The 16504-nt window shown below is 34.7% G+C and overlaps 1 protein-coding gene across 1 annotated transcript; it reads right to left on the reverse strand.

Moving 5' to 3' along the window:
• Positions 1-633: 633 nt before the first annotated feature.
• cdh5 (cadherin 5) lies at positions 634-16007 on the reverse strand. Its single transcript, XM_067437921.1, has 12 exons — positions 15645-16007; positions 12047-12271; positions 11598-11880; positions 11234-11350; positions 10455-10622; positions 10174-10355; positions 7587-7843; positions 7323-7459; positions 6476-6588; positions 6275-6377; positions 4610-4843; positions 634-3598 (listed from the first exon to the last, which is right to left on the reverse strand). The coding sequence occupies exons 2-12, from the start codon at positions 12269-12271 to the stop codon at positions 3108-3110; spliced, it is 2310 nt and encodes a 769-aa protein (XP_067294022.1). The 5' UTR covers positions 15645-16007; the 3' UTR covers positions 634-3107.
• Positions 16008-16504: the final 497 nt, after the last annotated feature.

The following is a 16504-nucleotide window of genomic DNA, read 5'->3' on the forward strand; positions in this document are numbered from 1 at the left end:
TGACAGGTTATGATGTATTGGTTTATGTCAAGTTGTCATAACAAAGACAACTCCGAAATGTCATTGCATTAAAAATGACATAATTAAGCGAATGACACTTAATGACAGTTGTCATAAACATGCATAAAAACTCCTTCATATTCATGACACGTGTCATGTCATGATTATGAAGGTGTCATGTCAGTCTTATGCACACCCCTTCAAGTAAAGTGTTACCGAAAATGGTGATGATAAATCATAATTGGAGTTCTCAAGCGGAAATGTATGATTTTTTTCCTCATTATATAGCATCATCTCTGTGGTCATTTTAAGAAAGCCGTTTGCTCTGTGAATACTATGAATGGCTGATTTTTGAAGCCTCAGGAAGTCCCAGCTGGGTGTCACAGATGTGTTAGGCGTGACATCACTGTGGAATTTCCTCTAACATGCTGCTATCTGTGTGATCTGTTTGTCTGCGCGATAAACAACAGATATTGTGAATTTCACCTCAAGACACAATCTGCTAGCCAGACAAAATTGGTTTAATGAGACACACACTCTCATGTCTTTACACTCATTGTTTATAGGTTAAAGAGCCCTTATTTCACATTTTGTCATTATAATTTGACCAAAAAATGAAGGATAGTGAAAGCATTTTATGGAATATGAAGTTTATTGTTCAAATACAAAATTGGCAGTTTAAAAAGAGAAAACAAAAAGAACATTTTAACAATAGAAACAATAGAAAAAAGGCACATATTGTTTTCCCTCAAACACACACACACACACATAAAATAACCACATATTGAAATGTTTAGTCTGACTGCCCAACACTGACATCTACTGGACCTTCTCATTAAATCTCAGATCTGTTTGTTCAGGAAAATGTTCATACAACACGCTTGAAACATTATGCCATTATGTCAAGAAACGCTAATTCAAAGCATACACAGTAAGAGGAACTATGATTACAATAAGGAACAATCACATATACAGTCTACTGAAGGCCCCATCTTATTTTATTTAAATGGTTCCTGTCCTTCTGTACATATTTTAGCTTGAGAAATATGATACATCATTTCCTTCATGAGAATGTGTCTATGATTTTCACTCAAGTAATAGTCTTTGCCCAGCAGTATCCAGTCTACTTATTAAACATCTAATTCTACAACCAGAATGTTAAAGATACATTAGAACTATGAGATGTTCCCTTAAAATAATTTAAGAAAAAGACAACATTCGACAGCACCTTTTGTCTTGAAGGACAATGCTTTATGACAAAGACAGTGTGATTTATGTTGTTCTTCAACATTTCCCTGCTCTCCTAAGTTTTCTTTCTTTATCCCTCCAAGACAAGAAAACAGGAAAAAGGTTTCAATCTGTTCCTTCACTTGAAAGATAAGGGAACAGGAAGTGTGTTTCCTTGTGCTCACACAGACAGGAAGTTGACATTTCAGTGATGGAGCTGGTCATTTTAAACAAGACGGTAGAAGAGTGCTTGGCGTGTAATTCCCTATAGGAAAGGAAGAAGGTGGCTTCCACATATTGTGCCCATGGTTAATGGGGGAAATAGATTTGTGCACAGAGGTAAATATTTAAGGTATAAAGACGGTTTACACACCTTTTTCAATGAAAGGAGACCCTTTTGTCTATTTAGTCTTGAATGAAGGACACAAAATATTGTAAAGACACTGGCTGGCCTGCTACATGTTTTGGTTTTAACTATTATCAAAATAACATTTTGCAATTTCATCTTTGCATTATCCTCGTTTGATACCGTTAAATATATAGCCACACTTATGATTCACATGGTAGTACAGTTATTGAGACAACTTCTCGCATTTCAACAGGCATACAGCTCACTACATGTTTCCTGAGACGTCTGCAATTGCCTTATAATGGTCGACCTTTGAGATTTGGGCTTTACTCATAACAATCGATGTGCTGATGATTCCTGTCAAATAAACTTGGAGTAGCCTTTAATTCTTTCAAAGTATAGTTATCACCACTTCCTCTGTTGCTCCCATGGCAATACAGTAGTTTTCCTGATGAGAAGAGTCTGCCAAACAATGCTGGCTCCACAATTACTCTGACTACGAGTCCAGAAAAAAACTTGTATAAAGAAGGGAAAAAAGATAAACACAAACAGGAATACAAGATTAAAAAATGAAAAAGACCAACAGTCATTGGTACACTGTAAAAAGAAAAAAGAAAATTTTCTACTGACTGATCACACCTACATTTTCCAGTTGGCCAAATTGAATTTCTGTGAATTGCTGAATTTAATTAACAGAAATTCAATTTGGCCAACTGAAAATTTAGATCAGCCACTAGAATATTTTCAATTGGAGACCTGAATTTTTTTACAGTGTAACTTTCAGGCTTTTGGCGAATTGGATGAAAATAATCTCAATTTCGTATAATCTCATTTGAATGTTTTTATGAGGATTTATCGCTCCCTGACAAGTTTAGGGGTGGCCAATTTTTTCACTCGAATCTTATCATAATAATTTATAAAAAAAGAAATTATCAGTTTGCCAAAACATAAAATGGTTATGTTTTTTCATGAGATTGGGTTGAGTAATACAATATATGTAATAAGAACAAAATATTTCATCCACAAACTGGTGAGCAAGAAAGAACAAATATATTGGGTTAACACAAATAGTCTTGGTTACATATGTAACCCTTGTTCCCTGAAGGAGGAAACGGAGACCTATGTCGGAACTGACCGACAAATTGTAATTGAGATCCCATTTCGTCAGTCAGTTCCGACGTACGTCGAACGTGACCGACTGAAAGGGAATTCAATTTTCTATAAAGATGAAACAGCCTAAAGCTGAGTTTGTCCAACCATGTGTCCAATGCTGCTTTATATAAAATCCACCTGGACAAAAACCAGTGTAAAAGACCAAGGCAAGTTTTTCTACTAACAAACACTTATTCTATGAAAATTACAAATACAGTAGTGCTCATCAAAGTTTTTGAAACATTACTTGAAGGAAACAAGTGTTGGCACATCTTAATCACTTTCTTAAAGGGACCCTTGCAAAAAGAAGTCCCTTGAAGAGAAGACAGCAGTCTCCATGTGTCCTCCTAGGACGATGACCACCTTTTGACATTGGGCTTCAGTAGGAGCTATCGGTATCAGAGCCTTCTACTCCATAGAGCTGAGCCAGGGTCCTGAAACGAGGTCCCCACTCATTTAAGAAGTCGTAGTCATAGTCCAAATTGGACCCACTGGAGGATGAGCCCAAAGAGCTGAGGGAACCGGCCAGGGATTCAGATCCCTCATAGCCGTAGATGTGTAAAGTATCGTAGGGAATCCCGTCACGGTCATGATCTGCTTCGTCCTTCTTCACCTCGATCATCACGGCCATGTCACCCTTACAAGCAGGGGGTTTCTTCACCATTGCATAAAGCGAAGGCCCCGTGGCAGGCCGAAAGCTGCTGTCGTGACAGGCGGAGGTCAGGATGGAGACGTCATAACCATTCGTGTCCATCTCTCCGCCCCCCTCCTCGTCATATCTCACTAGCTGCTCGTGGATCTCGCCGGACGACTTGGTGACCAAAACCTCTTTCTGAAATCGCCTCCGCAACACAATGAGGATGATGATGACTATTATGATAAAAGAAATAAACACAATATCAATATAATCTCCCTTTTTTTGCTGTCTTTTTTTCACAGATAATAACATATTCCTGGTTTATTTCTGTAATTTAAACTCATCGTGAAATTCTGATTGACAGTACAAGTTGAAAAGAACATAAGGTGGATCCTGTGGGAATTTTAAAATAGCCCTGGTGTTGAAAGTCTCTTATTATAAAGGGAGTACATGAACCTTAACACTTCTCGTGACTGCAGATCAGTGAATTGTCTTAATTGTCATCACTCCTGTTTCACACATCTGGAAATGCAAGCGCAAACTTCTACTTCAGAAAAGGTGTGCAGACGCAAGCAAATATCAAATCTCACACTCATAAAAAAATACAAAATCTGTCTCTGGGGTACCCTTTATTTACTGATATACTTTTTATTTATGCACCCAGCAGACGCTTTTATCTAAACGCGACTTATGAGAGAGGAATAATTTGCGCCTGTACTAATATGCAACCTGTAGGGTTGAGTAAGGTATAAAAGAAGTATAACTTTTGTAAAGGTAACGCGCTAGTGACAGCTTTTGTACCTTTTTATCTGAGAGTGCACAACATCTCATCACATACAGTGATCTAACAAAAAATGACAATGACAGAGAATAAGGAGCTAAGTGCCTCTCTTACATGCTCCTATTCGGTCCCTGGGTTATTTATACAATCACACCACTTAAAGGATCCAAAGATTGTGAATTAAATAAACACAGTCTCCACTTGGGAAATTACAGAGAAAAGCCTTTCCTCAAATACAGGGTTTAAAATGTTTGCATGTATTATTAACACCACAGCCCTCATGTCATTTCATGAATCCTTTATAACCTGTTTTTTGCCGGTCTTTAATTAAATTATACTTTTGTTTTTTTTTAAATTGTGTTTCTCTTTTTCCCTTAAAAAGAGTGAATAATTTTGTATTGGCCTTTGCAATAGAAAGAAAAAAAGCAAGAGAGATCAGAGATAGGCCTATGTGTAAACATACCCAGGATGGTGACGATGCAGAGAAGAATGGCCAAAAGGGCGCTGACGCTCACTCCGGTCTGGGCGTAGGCCATACAGTACTCCATCTGTCGACCCGACTGACATGTGCACACTTTAATCGGGAGGAAGTTACTGCTCTTCTTTTCACCATCAGAGATTTCGATTTCGAGGACATGTTCCACTGAGTCCTCTGTACTGAAACCTCCATGCTTCAGCACAATGCTGGCAGTGTTATCTACAATGAATATTAATAATCAAAGAGATGCAGTCATTCATTTTGCTCTTATTCAGGGCAAATGACTGACTGTGACACAGGTGCAAGCTAACAATTTTCATCAGCAGTGCTATTGTTGTCATTGAACTCTGCTTTTGTTTTCCATTGATGCTTGGAGGGAAATGTTGCTGAGATTCTTGCGACAATTCAATGCAACCAGGCCTAAGAATATCCCATTTCGCACAATAGTAGGAAGAGTAAATCTTCACTTTGGCATTCTTGTGGCGTGGAATGAAATGCTGTCTTCATACAACATTTTTGGGGTTGGTAAGATGTTTTGGCAACACTTTACTTTGATGGTCAACTTTAGACATTCTATTACATAAGTGACTTTGTAAGCAGAATTCAACTTACACACCTAACTCTAACTTAACATTCTACAAATACTTAAATGAGAGTTAGCTGACATGAGTTACTTATAGTTAGTAACATGTATAACGTGGACAATTGAAATAAAGTGTAACCAGATTTGTAAATGTTTTTAAATAGTCAATTATGCTCATCAAGGCTGCATTTATCTGATCAAAATACAACAGAAACAGCAATATTGTAAAACTATGTTAATACTTTTAAATTTGTATTTATTCCTGAGATGACAAAGCAGATTTTTCAGTCTTCAGTCAGTGTTATGTGATCCTTTAAAAACCATTTAAATGCTGATATAACATTTTTATTCAAAAGAAAACTCCAAGACCGTTTTCTTTGTTCCAGTCAATGCACCTTAACAATCTACTTTGGATTCCTTTCTTCTTGTTTCTGAATCAAAATAGTAATTACTTCATTATGCTGTGTGGAAAGAAACCAGCGTTCTGAACATTTTCCTCAGTCTGGCACATTTAGAACATGGAGTATCATCATAGATTCATTGTGCTGAGCTGCTGCTTTCAGAAAGCTTGTACCTAATGCATTTTACAGTACTTTTGTGGGTTTATTTCTATTCTTTTTATGCCTGATTACACTAAGAATAATCAACAGTTTACTTTGGAGTAGTCCAGAGACTAAGGATAAAACAGTCTTGACGTCCCTCATAGAGAATGTGTACACGCACTAGAAACATCTCTCACCTCTTTTGCTTAAATAATACCAACCTTAGCCTATAATTGGAGAGCGATTAATTCTCTAGTCTATGGATTAATTTTACACTGTAAAAAAAAGTCACAGCCTGAAATCTTTAAGTACAATCGACTTGGATGCTTAAGTTATTTCAACTTAGATTATGTTAAACTGACTTTAAACACGAGTTACATCTTGTGTAACTTATTAAAAAAAGTTAAAACTTTCTTAACTTATTTTGATGACTTAAAACAATGTAAAATCATATGTTGTCATAACTTATTGAACAGAAAATGTATTGAACTTGGATTTTTTTTTTACAGTAATGAATTTACTCACCTTTGTTATCAAGAAGGGAAAAGTTTGAGCTCTTTTTTGTCAAAAGGAAACGGAACCTGCCTGGATGTTCATCCTTGTCATAGGCACCAATAGTCCCAATGATCTGCAAGAGGGTAATAAAATAAATAGTATGGAAATATATATTTGAAGGAAAGTAATTATAATTTTGATAATATGAAATGCATTTGGATAATTCCTTACTGTTCCAGGTGTATCACTCTCACAAACATACACATAGCTCCCATTAGTTAGTTCTGGTGCATTGTCATTAATGTCAAGAACCTTTAGTTTAACCACTGCATTGGACTTTAGCCCTGAGAATCAGAGAAGAAGGAAAAAAAAAAGCATTTTTTTACCAATTGTCTTTGATGATGATGATGATGATGATAATAATAATGATGAGATGCCTATTTTATTGTCAATTAACTACTATTTGTCTATAAACTCATTAAAAAGTTCATACTATTCTTGGCTATTTGGTAATTCTTTTATAAAAAGAATTAAAATGCCAATTTTTGCAAGTAACTTAATTTGATTTAATTAAACCAAAGCACTTTTGCAAACAACAACAATAATTAGCTCAACAAAACAGGTCCCAGAAGAAACATTCTGTTGGATTTCTTGAAACAATTTCTTGATTAGATAATTTAGCTAAATCAGCGAGCTTGTGATCCCTCCACATTATTAACACTGAAATCCCAATAGCTCAAGATATTTTGAAAACAAATGAGTTTTTTTTTGTATTAAATGTTTAGAAACACTTACATTAATTATGTTCCAAATTTATAAATGAAGGCTTAATTATTGCAACATAAATTGTGCTTATGCATGAATTAATAATTTAATTTAATTTTAATAATAATATTATAAAAAACGTATACTTCCAATACTGGCATTTGTGTTATTTTACATTGTTAATATTGTTTTTATGACTTCGCTATTTTTCTAAAACAAGGGGAAAAAAAAGAAAAATGGAGTGTGTGTAGACACATTTTGATTGTTTGTGTAAATTAATAAATTGGTAAGTTGTGAAAGCTTTATATCCTACCATTTAGGTTATCCTCATGTGCTGTAACATGGAATGTGTATGAGGATTCCTGCTCTCTGTCCAGTTCCCTCTCCAAAGTCAGAAGTCCTAGTACAGCATCCACATGTACAGGACAGTTTGGGTCTTCAATAGAGTACCTAAAGGGATCATTAGATTAAATACCAGTCTTATTTCCATCTGCTTAACATTTATGATATCGCAGCAGATTACAGAAAGCCTTTCATCTTTTTTGATATATGAATAAAAATAAAGTTCAATTTATACCGTATTTTGTGACCGATAGTATCTGGATCCTTTGCTGAAACAGCTCCAATTAACTTGTTGTTGATGGGACCCTCGTGGATGCTGAAGTTGTACTCAGTTTGGTTGAAAACAGGCGGTTCGTCGACATCAATTACATTGATGGAAACTTGGGTTTTCTTCAGCAGGTTTGGTCCTTGGTTGTCTGGTGATTTAGACACTGTGAGCTCGTCCACGTACACGGCAAAACTATACGTCTTTACTGTTTCATAGTCAAGAGGCTGTAAGTGATTAGAAAGAAAAATGAGCAAAATAACAATCAAGACACAAGAGCACATTTCAACTTTGATTGAAATTTTGAACAGCATTGCCAAGTCTTACAATTCAAAACCTCTTCCCCTTGTTTATTAGGAGAACTTTCAGAGCATGACTCTGCATCACGTTACTTAAAACCAGTTTATATTGCTCTAATGCTTTGCCAAGAAAGCAAATTCTTCAAAACTTGAAAACCAAACAATTATTAAACATGAAGCATTGGTGAAATTTACTACTGAACACATGTCAATGGAAGAAAAAGCACTGAAATGTGGGCCCCCATATGTGTTTTTGTTTGTTTTTTGAGAGAATTGTTTTCTCCTGATAGTTTTGCAAATACCTTTTTCAGACATGTGTGTCTTGTCTTTCTTACTTTACATTCTTATATATTAGGACATGCTACATATATGAAAAAGAAAATCTCCTGGCATTCAGAACTACAATGCATGCCTCTTTGAACAGAAATTCTTTTTTAATGTCTTACAAAATCTCTTTTCCCCCCCACATATTGTACTCTGGCACAGGTCTATTGATGATATTTTAATGTTATGGTCATCTGAAAATCAATTGCTACAATTTCATAGCTTTCTCAATACATGTGATGAAAATGTATCTTTTATTATAAGTAAAATGTATCTTTTATTACTATAATATAAGATATAAATGTATCTTATATTATAGTAAAATTACATTAAAATCACTCTAGTAAATCTCTATATTCTAATTGGTATATTGTTTGTATTGAAATGTGAATTTTCTTAATCAAGCCATTTATACCTAAATAAGTGTGTGGTGTGTTGATTGCTTAACTGTAAACTATAAAAAGTGTGGTGGAAGAGTTGGTCGTTGTTTTAAGGTTGTTCAGGGATGTTGAAAGTCTTTGGATAATGTGTTTGTATTGAAATTTTAGCCTTAATATGGCTGTCTTGTTTTAATTGCGATAGCTGTTCTCATGATTGAACTTGGCCTGCTAACAGGTTACAATCATTTGTAACTATGTTTGACTTTGAGTACTTATTGAGTTGTTGACTTTGTAGGTGTGGGCTTGAAGAAGGTCTTTGGTGAAACGTTGCTACTTTTAAAGCCACATCCACCCGAAGCCAGAGCTTTCCCTATCCAATCTTTTTTTCTCAAGAAATATCTGCGGATCAAAACTATGGGGAGTGCAGGGCAAAACCTAACACGGGTTTTAAATTTGAAAAAGTTTTAAAAATTTTCCACACACGCCAACATGATGAAACTTTGTGTTTTTACTATTTGTCATATCAACATTATTTAGAGAAAAAAATTGCACCGAAATAAAAATAAAAAATAAATATTTGGAAGATACAACTGAGCATTCATTTAACCATAGCAAAAGTACATTTCTTATGTTTATTTTTCATCTCTGTTTTTTGTGTGTTTTTTAAAATAAGATACATCTGATTATTGTAATCTTACATGTTATTTAACAGTTGAGATCATTCTTTAATGCGCATTTAACTAGCAAAGACACAAGGTGCAGTTTAAATCCCAGTAGCACAGGTGGGGTGCGTTTTAACACTGCGTTACAATGAGCCCCTATTAGAAATTCTTTTGAGAAACACCCACCCAAACCCTAATCCTGCCCTTAAAATACAAATACAGTAATTAACTGATGCAATATTGATGTGCGCATGCACAGTTGCCAAAGCTGTATCCCTTTTACAATTTGGTCTGATGACATCACGTTTCACAATATATATATGGATTGGCTCTACACACGAAAACGCAAGGGTGTCGGTTTCAGATTTATCCACTCTGGGACCTGGTTTAAAAAAAAAAAAGTTTCAGTCACCTAAAACGCTACCCGTCTAGATGAAGCGCTGATATGATACAAATTGTTTACGTACACAGCTAAACGCATCTCCGTGTGGACGGGGCCGTAATCTTTTCTAAATAAAGGAAGAATAACAGTGTACGGATCTTTATATTTTTTATGCAGAATTACAATGCACCAATCATAAAGTAGAACTAATTTAATGCATGCATTTTATTTATTTATGTATTTTTGATCTGTAAAATGCAATTACATTATGTATGGCTGTATGTTTTTACATTGTATTGTTGTAAAATACTTTGTGCCAGATTGTATTTTTGTGCAATAATAATAATAATAATAATAATAATAATAATAATAATAATAATAATAATAATAATAATAATAATAATAATAATAATAATAATAATAATAATAATAATAATAATAATAATAATAATAATAATAAAACAGCATTATAAAAAAATATATTAAAAAATTAAAGCTTGAAATACTTACCACTTTGAGGCTAAGAATTCCATCTTTCATCTGATCTCGTTTGATGCCAAACACTTCATCATATTTATGTTGTATAGTAAAAGTTGGATCTTTGTTTTGTATCTCGTCTTTGTCCTCCACCTCTAATTTTCCAATTTCAAATTCGGGTTGGCTGTCTTCCCTCACATCAAATTGGTAAATTCCTGCTGGATAAAATGATGTTCTGTTGGCATTGACCCTAAAAGTAATGCAGTCTTACAAAATTTACAAAATATTCAGTTACAGTTTTTAGGTTAACTTGCCTTTCTTGAAGGTGGCAACGTTGTCATTTGCATCATTAATGTTGATGGTCACAATGGTAGTAGCAGAATTCCCACTCAAACTTGATGGTAAATCTTTGCATTGCACAGTAATTAGATACTGACTCTGTTTCTCGCGGTCAAGATTGATGGTTTTTAATTGGATTTCACCTACAAAAACAAAGACATTTATAATGTTACAAAATCATTTTTACTTCATAATATTTTATGAACTTAGTAAATGATGTTGCTTATAATAGTTTACAATAAAATATTAACCAGCACATATGTTATTAATATTGACAATAACAATACATGTTTATTGAGCAATTAAGCAGCCTTAAGTTAGATTTTTAAAGGATTACATGACACTGAACACTGATAATGATGCTAATATTGTGAATGCACTCATAGGAACACTGTAAAAAAATAAAATAAAATAAAATAAAAAAAATAAGGCCCCAACTGAACATTTTCTAGTGACTGATCACATTTACATTTTTTAGTTGGCCAAACTGAATTTCTGTGATATAAATTGCATAAATTCACAGAAATTTAATTTGGCCAACTGAAAAATTAAGATATGATCAGTCACTAGAACATTTTCAGTTGTGGCCTGAATTTTTTTTTTTTTTTTTTTTTTTTTTTTTTTTTTACAGTGAATAATTTAAATTTTATTTAAATAGAAAAATAAATAGTTTAAATTGTTAAAATATTTCACAATATTACTGTTTTACTGTATTTTTCATCAAATAAATGTAGCCATGCTGAGCATAAATTACCTGTGTCTTTGGTAATATTGAAGAGGTCTGTCCCATTTTTCAACTCATACACAATCTTTCCATTTGGAGAGGTGGGATCATCAGCATCAGCTGCATTTACTGTCATTACTACAGATCCTGTAACAATGTATAAAAACAAGCATAAAATCATAGTGGTTCTGAGGGATTTTGCTTACGTTAACTTAATACTTTTGATAGAGCATAGAGCTTAGCTGGCTGTTTTAGAGTACTGCAACATCCGCATTTTATAAATCCATGGTTCAAGCTAAAGTTGTACTATGTCATTTGTCTTTACTTCTATTTGTGAATCTTTTCAAGCATTTGGCAACCATGGTAAAAAAAAAAAAAAATGTTACTCTGTTACCTGCTTCAGAGAGCTCGTTGATAGATCCAGAGAGGTTAGGTGGAAAAACAGGGCTATTGTCATTTATATCCAGAACGATGATTACAAATGAATCATTTTTGTCCAGAGGCTTTTTGTTTCCAATGTCGATTATTGAAGCTGAAAGCCTGTAGTCACCTTTCTTCTCCCGGTCCAGCTTTGCATTGACCAAGATATCCCCATTGTCATCTACAGTAAAAATGTCATTAGCACCTTCTCCTGAAAGAACAAATCTTGAGTTATCGGAGGAGCGTGTATTCTCCAGCTAAACAAGAGAAAGAAAGGGAAAAGTGGGATATAAAAATAATGATGAACAAAGATGATAAAGATAAGATCAATTACCTTTTGATTTCGAAAAATTCATAGATTTAGCATAATATTCAAACTATATATATATATATATTGTATTAATCATAGTTTAGAACCTTTACCTTTCCAATTTTTTCAGGTAGGTTTTCAGGCGACATTTCCTCAAACACATAAAGTTTATCCCATTTCCACTCTCTCTTATGTCTTTGGAGTACTCTGCTCTGCATGGATGGTGTTTTCAGAGCTTGCTGGACATCAGCTCCCATGCTGAGGGTACATAAAACAACCAGGATACCTGCCCAGCATCCAGGCTCAGTCACCTGCCTCCAGGCAGACAGTTTCATCATCTGTGGACCATGTGAATGGAACAAGAAAAAAAAAAAAAACTTTTATAATACATAATAATAGTGCAAAGAAAGAAAGAAGCTTAACTATACTGTAGTAACATTAAAATTAGCCTAATCATTTGATACAATACAATTATTTTGCATGTACAAAAAATACCTGCTCATAGTATCATAGCTGTAATTAATTTCTGTAATATTCATCTATAACACTGTTGACTCTTCCCTTGCACCTTAGCCAACTCTTAAACCATACCACCAAACTTGCCCCTCGCCAGATCCCACGTCAAGAGCAAACAGTGTTGGAAAGGTTAAATGTAATAGGTTACAGATTAAAAGTGATCTTGTTTAAAATTTAATAATGTTTATTTTAATTATGTTGAAAAAAAAAGTGTTTTTCAATTTATTTATTAAAGTAATATAACTGATTATATTTGAATACTTTTTTTATTTTTTTATAAATTTGTCTAATGAAAACAAATGTTTTCAACTGTTAGTCATTTTCAGAAATCTAAAGGTGCACTATGTAAATTTTAATGACATCTAGCGCTGAGGTTATGAATTGCAAGCGCCCAAATCTCACCCCTACCTTTTGAAGCAAACATAGAAGCTACAGTGGGCGACACAGGACAAAAATGTTATCTTCTGAGACAGCAGAGTGTAGCTAGCTCTCTATAGAGCAGTTTTTCCGTTTAGGGCTACTGTAGAACATAGCTCCACAAAATGGCAACTTCACTGTAAGGGGATCCACGGTGTATGGAGATAAAAATGGCTCATTCAAAGGGAATAAAACATAACAGATTTTAAATCATAACAAGAAATAGTTTAATAGCCATGATACTATTTTTGTTACCAAATTGTGGCATAGCTTGTAGCCTAATGCTTTCACCAATTTAATAATGTGGATTGATAATCAGCAGATCTGGTACGCTGCAAATACAAACAAGAGAACCAATCAAAAGCATCAGAATAGCATCACTTTACACAACATATCCTGCCTTTAAATGACAGGATATGTTGTGCAAATTAAAAGCAGGAAAAACACCCAAGAAAGAAAGAAAGAAAGAAAGAAAGAAAGAAAGAAAGAAAGAAAGAAAGAAAGAAAGAAAGAAAGAAAGAAAGAAAGAAAGAAAGAAAGAAAGAAAGAAAGAAAGAAAGAAAGAAAGAAAGAAAGAAAGAAAGAAAGAAAGAAAGAAAGAAAGAAAGAAATCATTTGTTATCTCCGACTATTAAATCCCTTCATTAAATTGTCATTAGGGTTCCTCCTGTCACACAATCTTCTGACTGTATGCTTCTGAATCATGGGAAACCGCACTCTCTGTGTGACTCTGTAAAAGCCTACTAATATATTATCCAGACTACTGTGTGCCTGGAAACTCAGAGGATATTCCCAGATAACACGCTTTAGCTTGATGAACCATTCTTACGTTAGACTCATTTAGATGATGATATTAAGATCAGGTGGATTATGCTTTTTAAGTGTTCCCAAATTGCTAAATATTTGCCTGAGGGCCTCATAAACTCTTCCACTCAAAATTATTACTTTAGGTATTTCACATTAGGTATAAAATTCCCTGACTTCATAACAATGGGTTCAGATGTTTTCGGGCATTGCATAAGAAATGTACTATGCTTCGAGAAGCTCAGATGTTCCTGTTTATTCATATCAGATTTTTAAAAATCAAATTAAGAACAAAAGGGAACTGCAGTTCATTATCCACTATTCTGCTAAGCTATACAATTTCAAAGAATTATTATACTTGGCAAAATAAATAAATAAATATTTGATTTTCTGCAAATGTAAGCCAAATGTCCCAATACACTCTTAGAAAATAAGGTTCAATGGGATTCTGCATGGCTGTTTTGTGAAGAACGATTTATGCCAAACAATTTTCCTTATAATTAAAAATATAAACATGAAATAAACTTTAAAAAAGTAATTATATTAAAATAATTGTTCTAGTGGGAAAGTAAGTTCGAGCTGTTAAATTCATCAAAATTAATTAAAATACAAATTAAATTTAAACAGAAAGAGTTCATTAAAAAATCCGTACAATTATATGATAGGAACCCTTAAAAGGTTTCTATATATATATGAAGTTCCTGACAAAACAATTAATTCAATTTTGTCTTCCTTTTGTTGGTTTTATTGGTAGGCTACAAATGCAGCCATGTTGTTTTCTAAATGTTGGTTACTCTATTTTAACTTCTTGTTGTGTAAACTATGAAAAGGCTTTTGTCTATGTCTCATATTCAGTCAGAAGAACTTCTGGTTTTTATATTGCATTATAAAAAGGAAACAGAGTAGATGATTTCCACTCAAACAAGTATATGAATACTTCTTTATTAAATGCAGTGCTATCAATAGCTTTCTTGCTGAGACTCATTATAATTTCAGTACATTGACATTGAAGCGTTTTTAATACAAAAATGGTTCTTAACATTTGACATTATTGAAAAGAACACCATTTCCACAACAATTGCAGTTTGTGTGTGTGTGTGTGTGTGTGTGTGTGTGTGTGTGTGTGTGTGTGTGTGTGTGTGTGTGTGTGTGTGTGTCTGTGTGTGTCTATGTGTGGGCTTTAGATTAAAATAGGTTTAATCACGGAGCAGCTTCCAGCAATCTGCAGTCTGCCTACTCTCTCCTCTAGGAAATTCAGCCTGACATACATCAGCTCTCCCCTTCATTCTATCACATATATTCCAAGTCACAAGTTCCAGAAACCTGTTAAAGGTGTCACTCTCTGAAGTGTGTGCATTGCACCTGTTCTCACCTCTGACTCATCTGGAACACCTCTCTTCATTTGCAGTATATGTTGCATAATGCCAAGCATACAGCTGACATGTTTTATATTATTTATAGACTTAACTGTGCTGTTTTACATGACCTTTAATAATTAGTATCATCAGCTTTCATTGTCTGTATAATGAGGACTGATTTCTACATCTCTTAAACATTATTCCTACAGGGGCATATGGGATGAGACATTAAGAATAACCTGTAATTGTGGTGTGGTTTCAAGAAAAAGCAGGACAGATGGTGTAAGGATTTTTTTTCTGTCCCTAAGTAAAATGTTACATCCAGATAAGTTCAACGTCTTGCAATGGGTAATCAGGCTTCCTTGGGAATTTCCTTCCTATTAGTCCAGGAAGCATCATTCAAATCAGAGTTTTGATTTTTTCCTCCTTCTTTTTTGAAAATACATATTAGAAATATAATTTCATATCATTTCATGTAAAGCACACACACATACAGTATATATTAACCATTCATTAAAATATATGAAAATTTCAACTTAACTTGAAAAAAAAAACATTGCTTTGACTTAAAATATATTACTAGAAAGACAAATACATATAGAGAGAAATCACTTACCAGAGTTTTGGTCCCTTCAACAGTCTTTCTTGATTTGAAAATCCCTACACTGAATGAGTCGAGTTATATCCTCCTCTGTTTCAGGTCAGCCGTGTCTGTTTCCAGCTGCATGTGAACCTGTCTGAGCTCCCACAGAGCTGCTCACCGGACAATCAGGCCACTCCAGTGGCAAAAGTGATCAGCCCAGCCCAGCCGTTCCTTTGGCCGCTTCCTGTTATTGTCCCTGCCTCTTTAGTCCAGCTCCAAACCCCTCTCTGGAAAATCAGATAACAGTCGCAGCCCCCTGACCACCAGTAGCTCTGTGAGAGAAGCGGCGCATTACGCCACTAAAGGAGAGAGAGAGAGAGAGCAAAAGAGACGGGGAGCGAGTGCAGAGAGAGAGAAAGAGAGACTGAGGGGGCCGGAGGTGGGAGATCATTAAGTTCCAGCTTGCTCCCTGAAAGAGGAGAGGAAAGCAAAAGTGATTTATTATTCAAACCTATAGAATAAAGAGCACGATAAACAGGTTAACGGAGTTAAACTAATCCTGAGAGATTTTCCTCAGAGTGGTATTAAATTTTTCAGAGACTGACTGTCATATCTGAATCTGTGATCTTGTCTAAACTAGTTAGGGAGAAAGGGGCGGGGGCTGAGGGGTCTACTCGTGCGTTCAGACGAGGGTTGAGTTTAGGGACTGGGACGTGCTGCGGATGTATGTATCTGTCAGAAGTGCTTAGCGTTGTGCCCCATTGATCTAAGTGGAGAGAGTCAGTTTAGTAGGATTAGTAGCACGGAATGGCCGAGTCGTTTTGACAGGGGACCTAAGATAAATACCCCTGGGTGCTTATAGAGAGAGATGCAATTGCTGAAGTGCAGCCCTG

Source organism: Pseudorasbora parva, chromosome 1 (genome assembly GCF_024679245.1).
Source record: "Pseudorasbora parva isolate DD20220531a chromosome 1, ASM2467924v1, whole genome shotgun sequence".
NCBI classification, from domain to species: domain Eukaryota; kingdom Metazoa; phylum Chordata; class Actinopteri; order Cypriniformes; family Gobionidae; genus Pseudorasbora; species Pseudorasbora parva.

Excerpts from the sequence above, each read along its gene's own strand:
- cdh5 (XM_067437921.1), bottom strand. The coding sequence starts at position 12,271 with ATGATGAAACTGTCTGCCTGGAGGCAGGTGACTGAGCCTGGATGCTGG. Across the intron at positions 6,589-7,322 it reads ACATGAGGATAACCTAAATG|GGCTAAAGTCCAATGCAGTG; the intron begins GTAGGATATAAA and ends TCTGATTCTCAG. Across the intron at positions 3,599-4,609 it reads CTGCATCGTCACCATCCTGG|TCATCATCATCCTCATTGTG; the intron begins GTATGTTTACAC and ends TTATCATAATAG.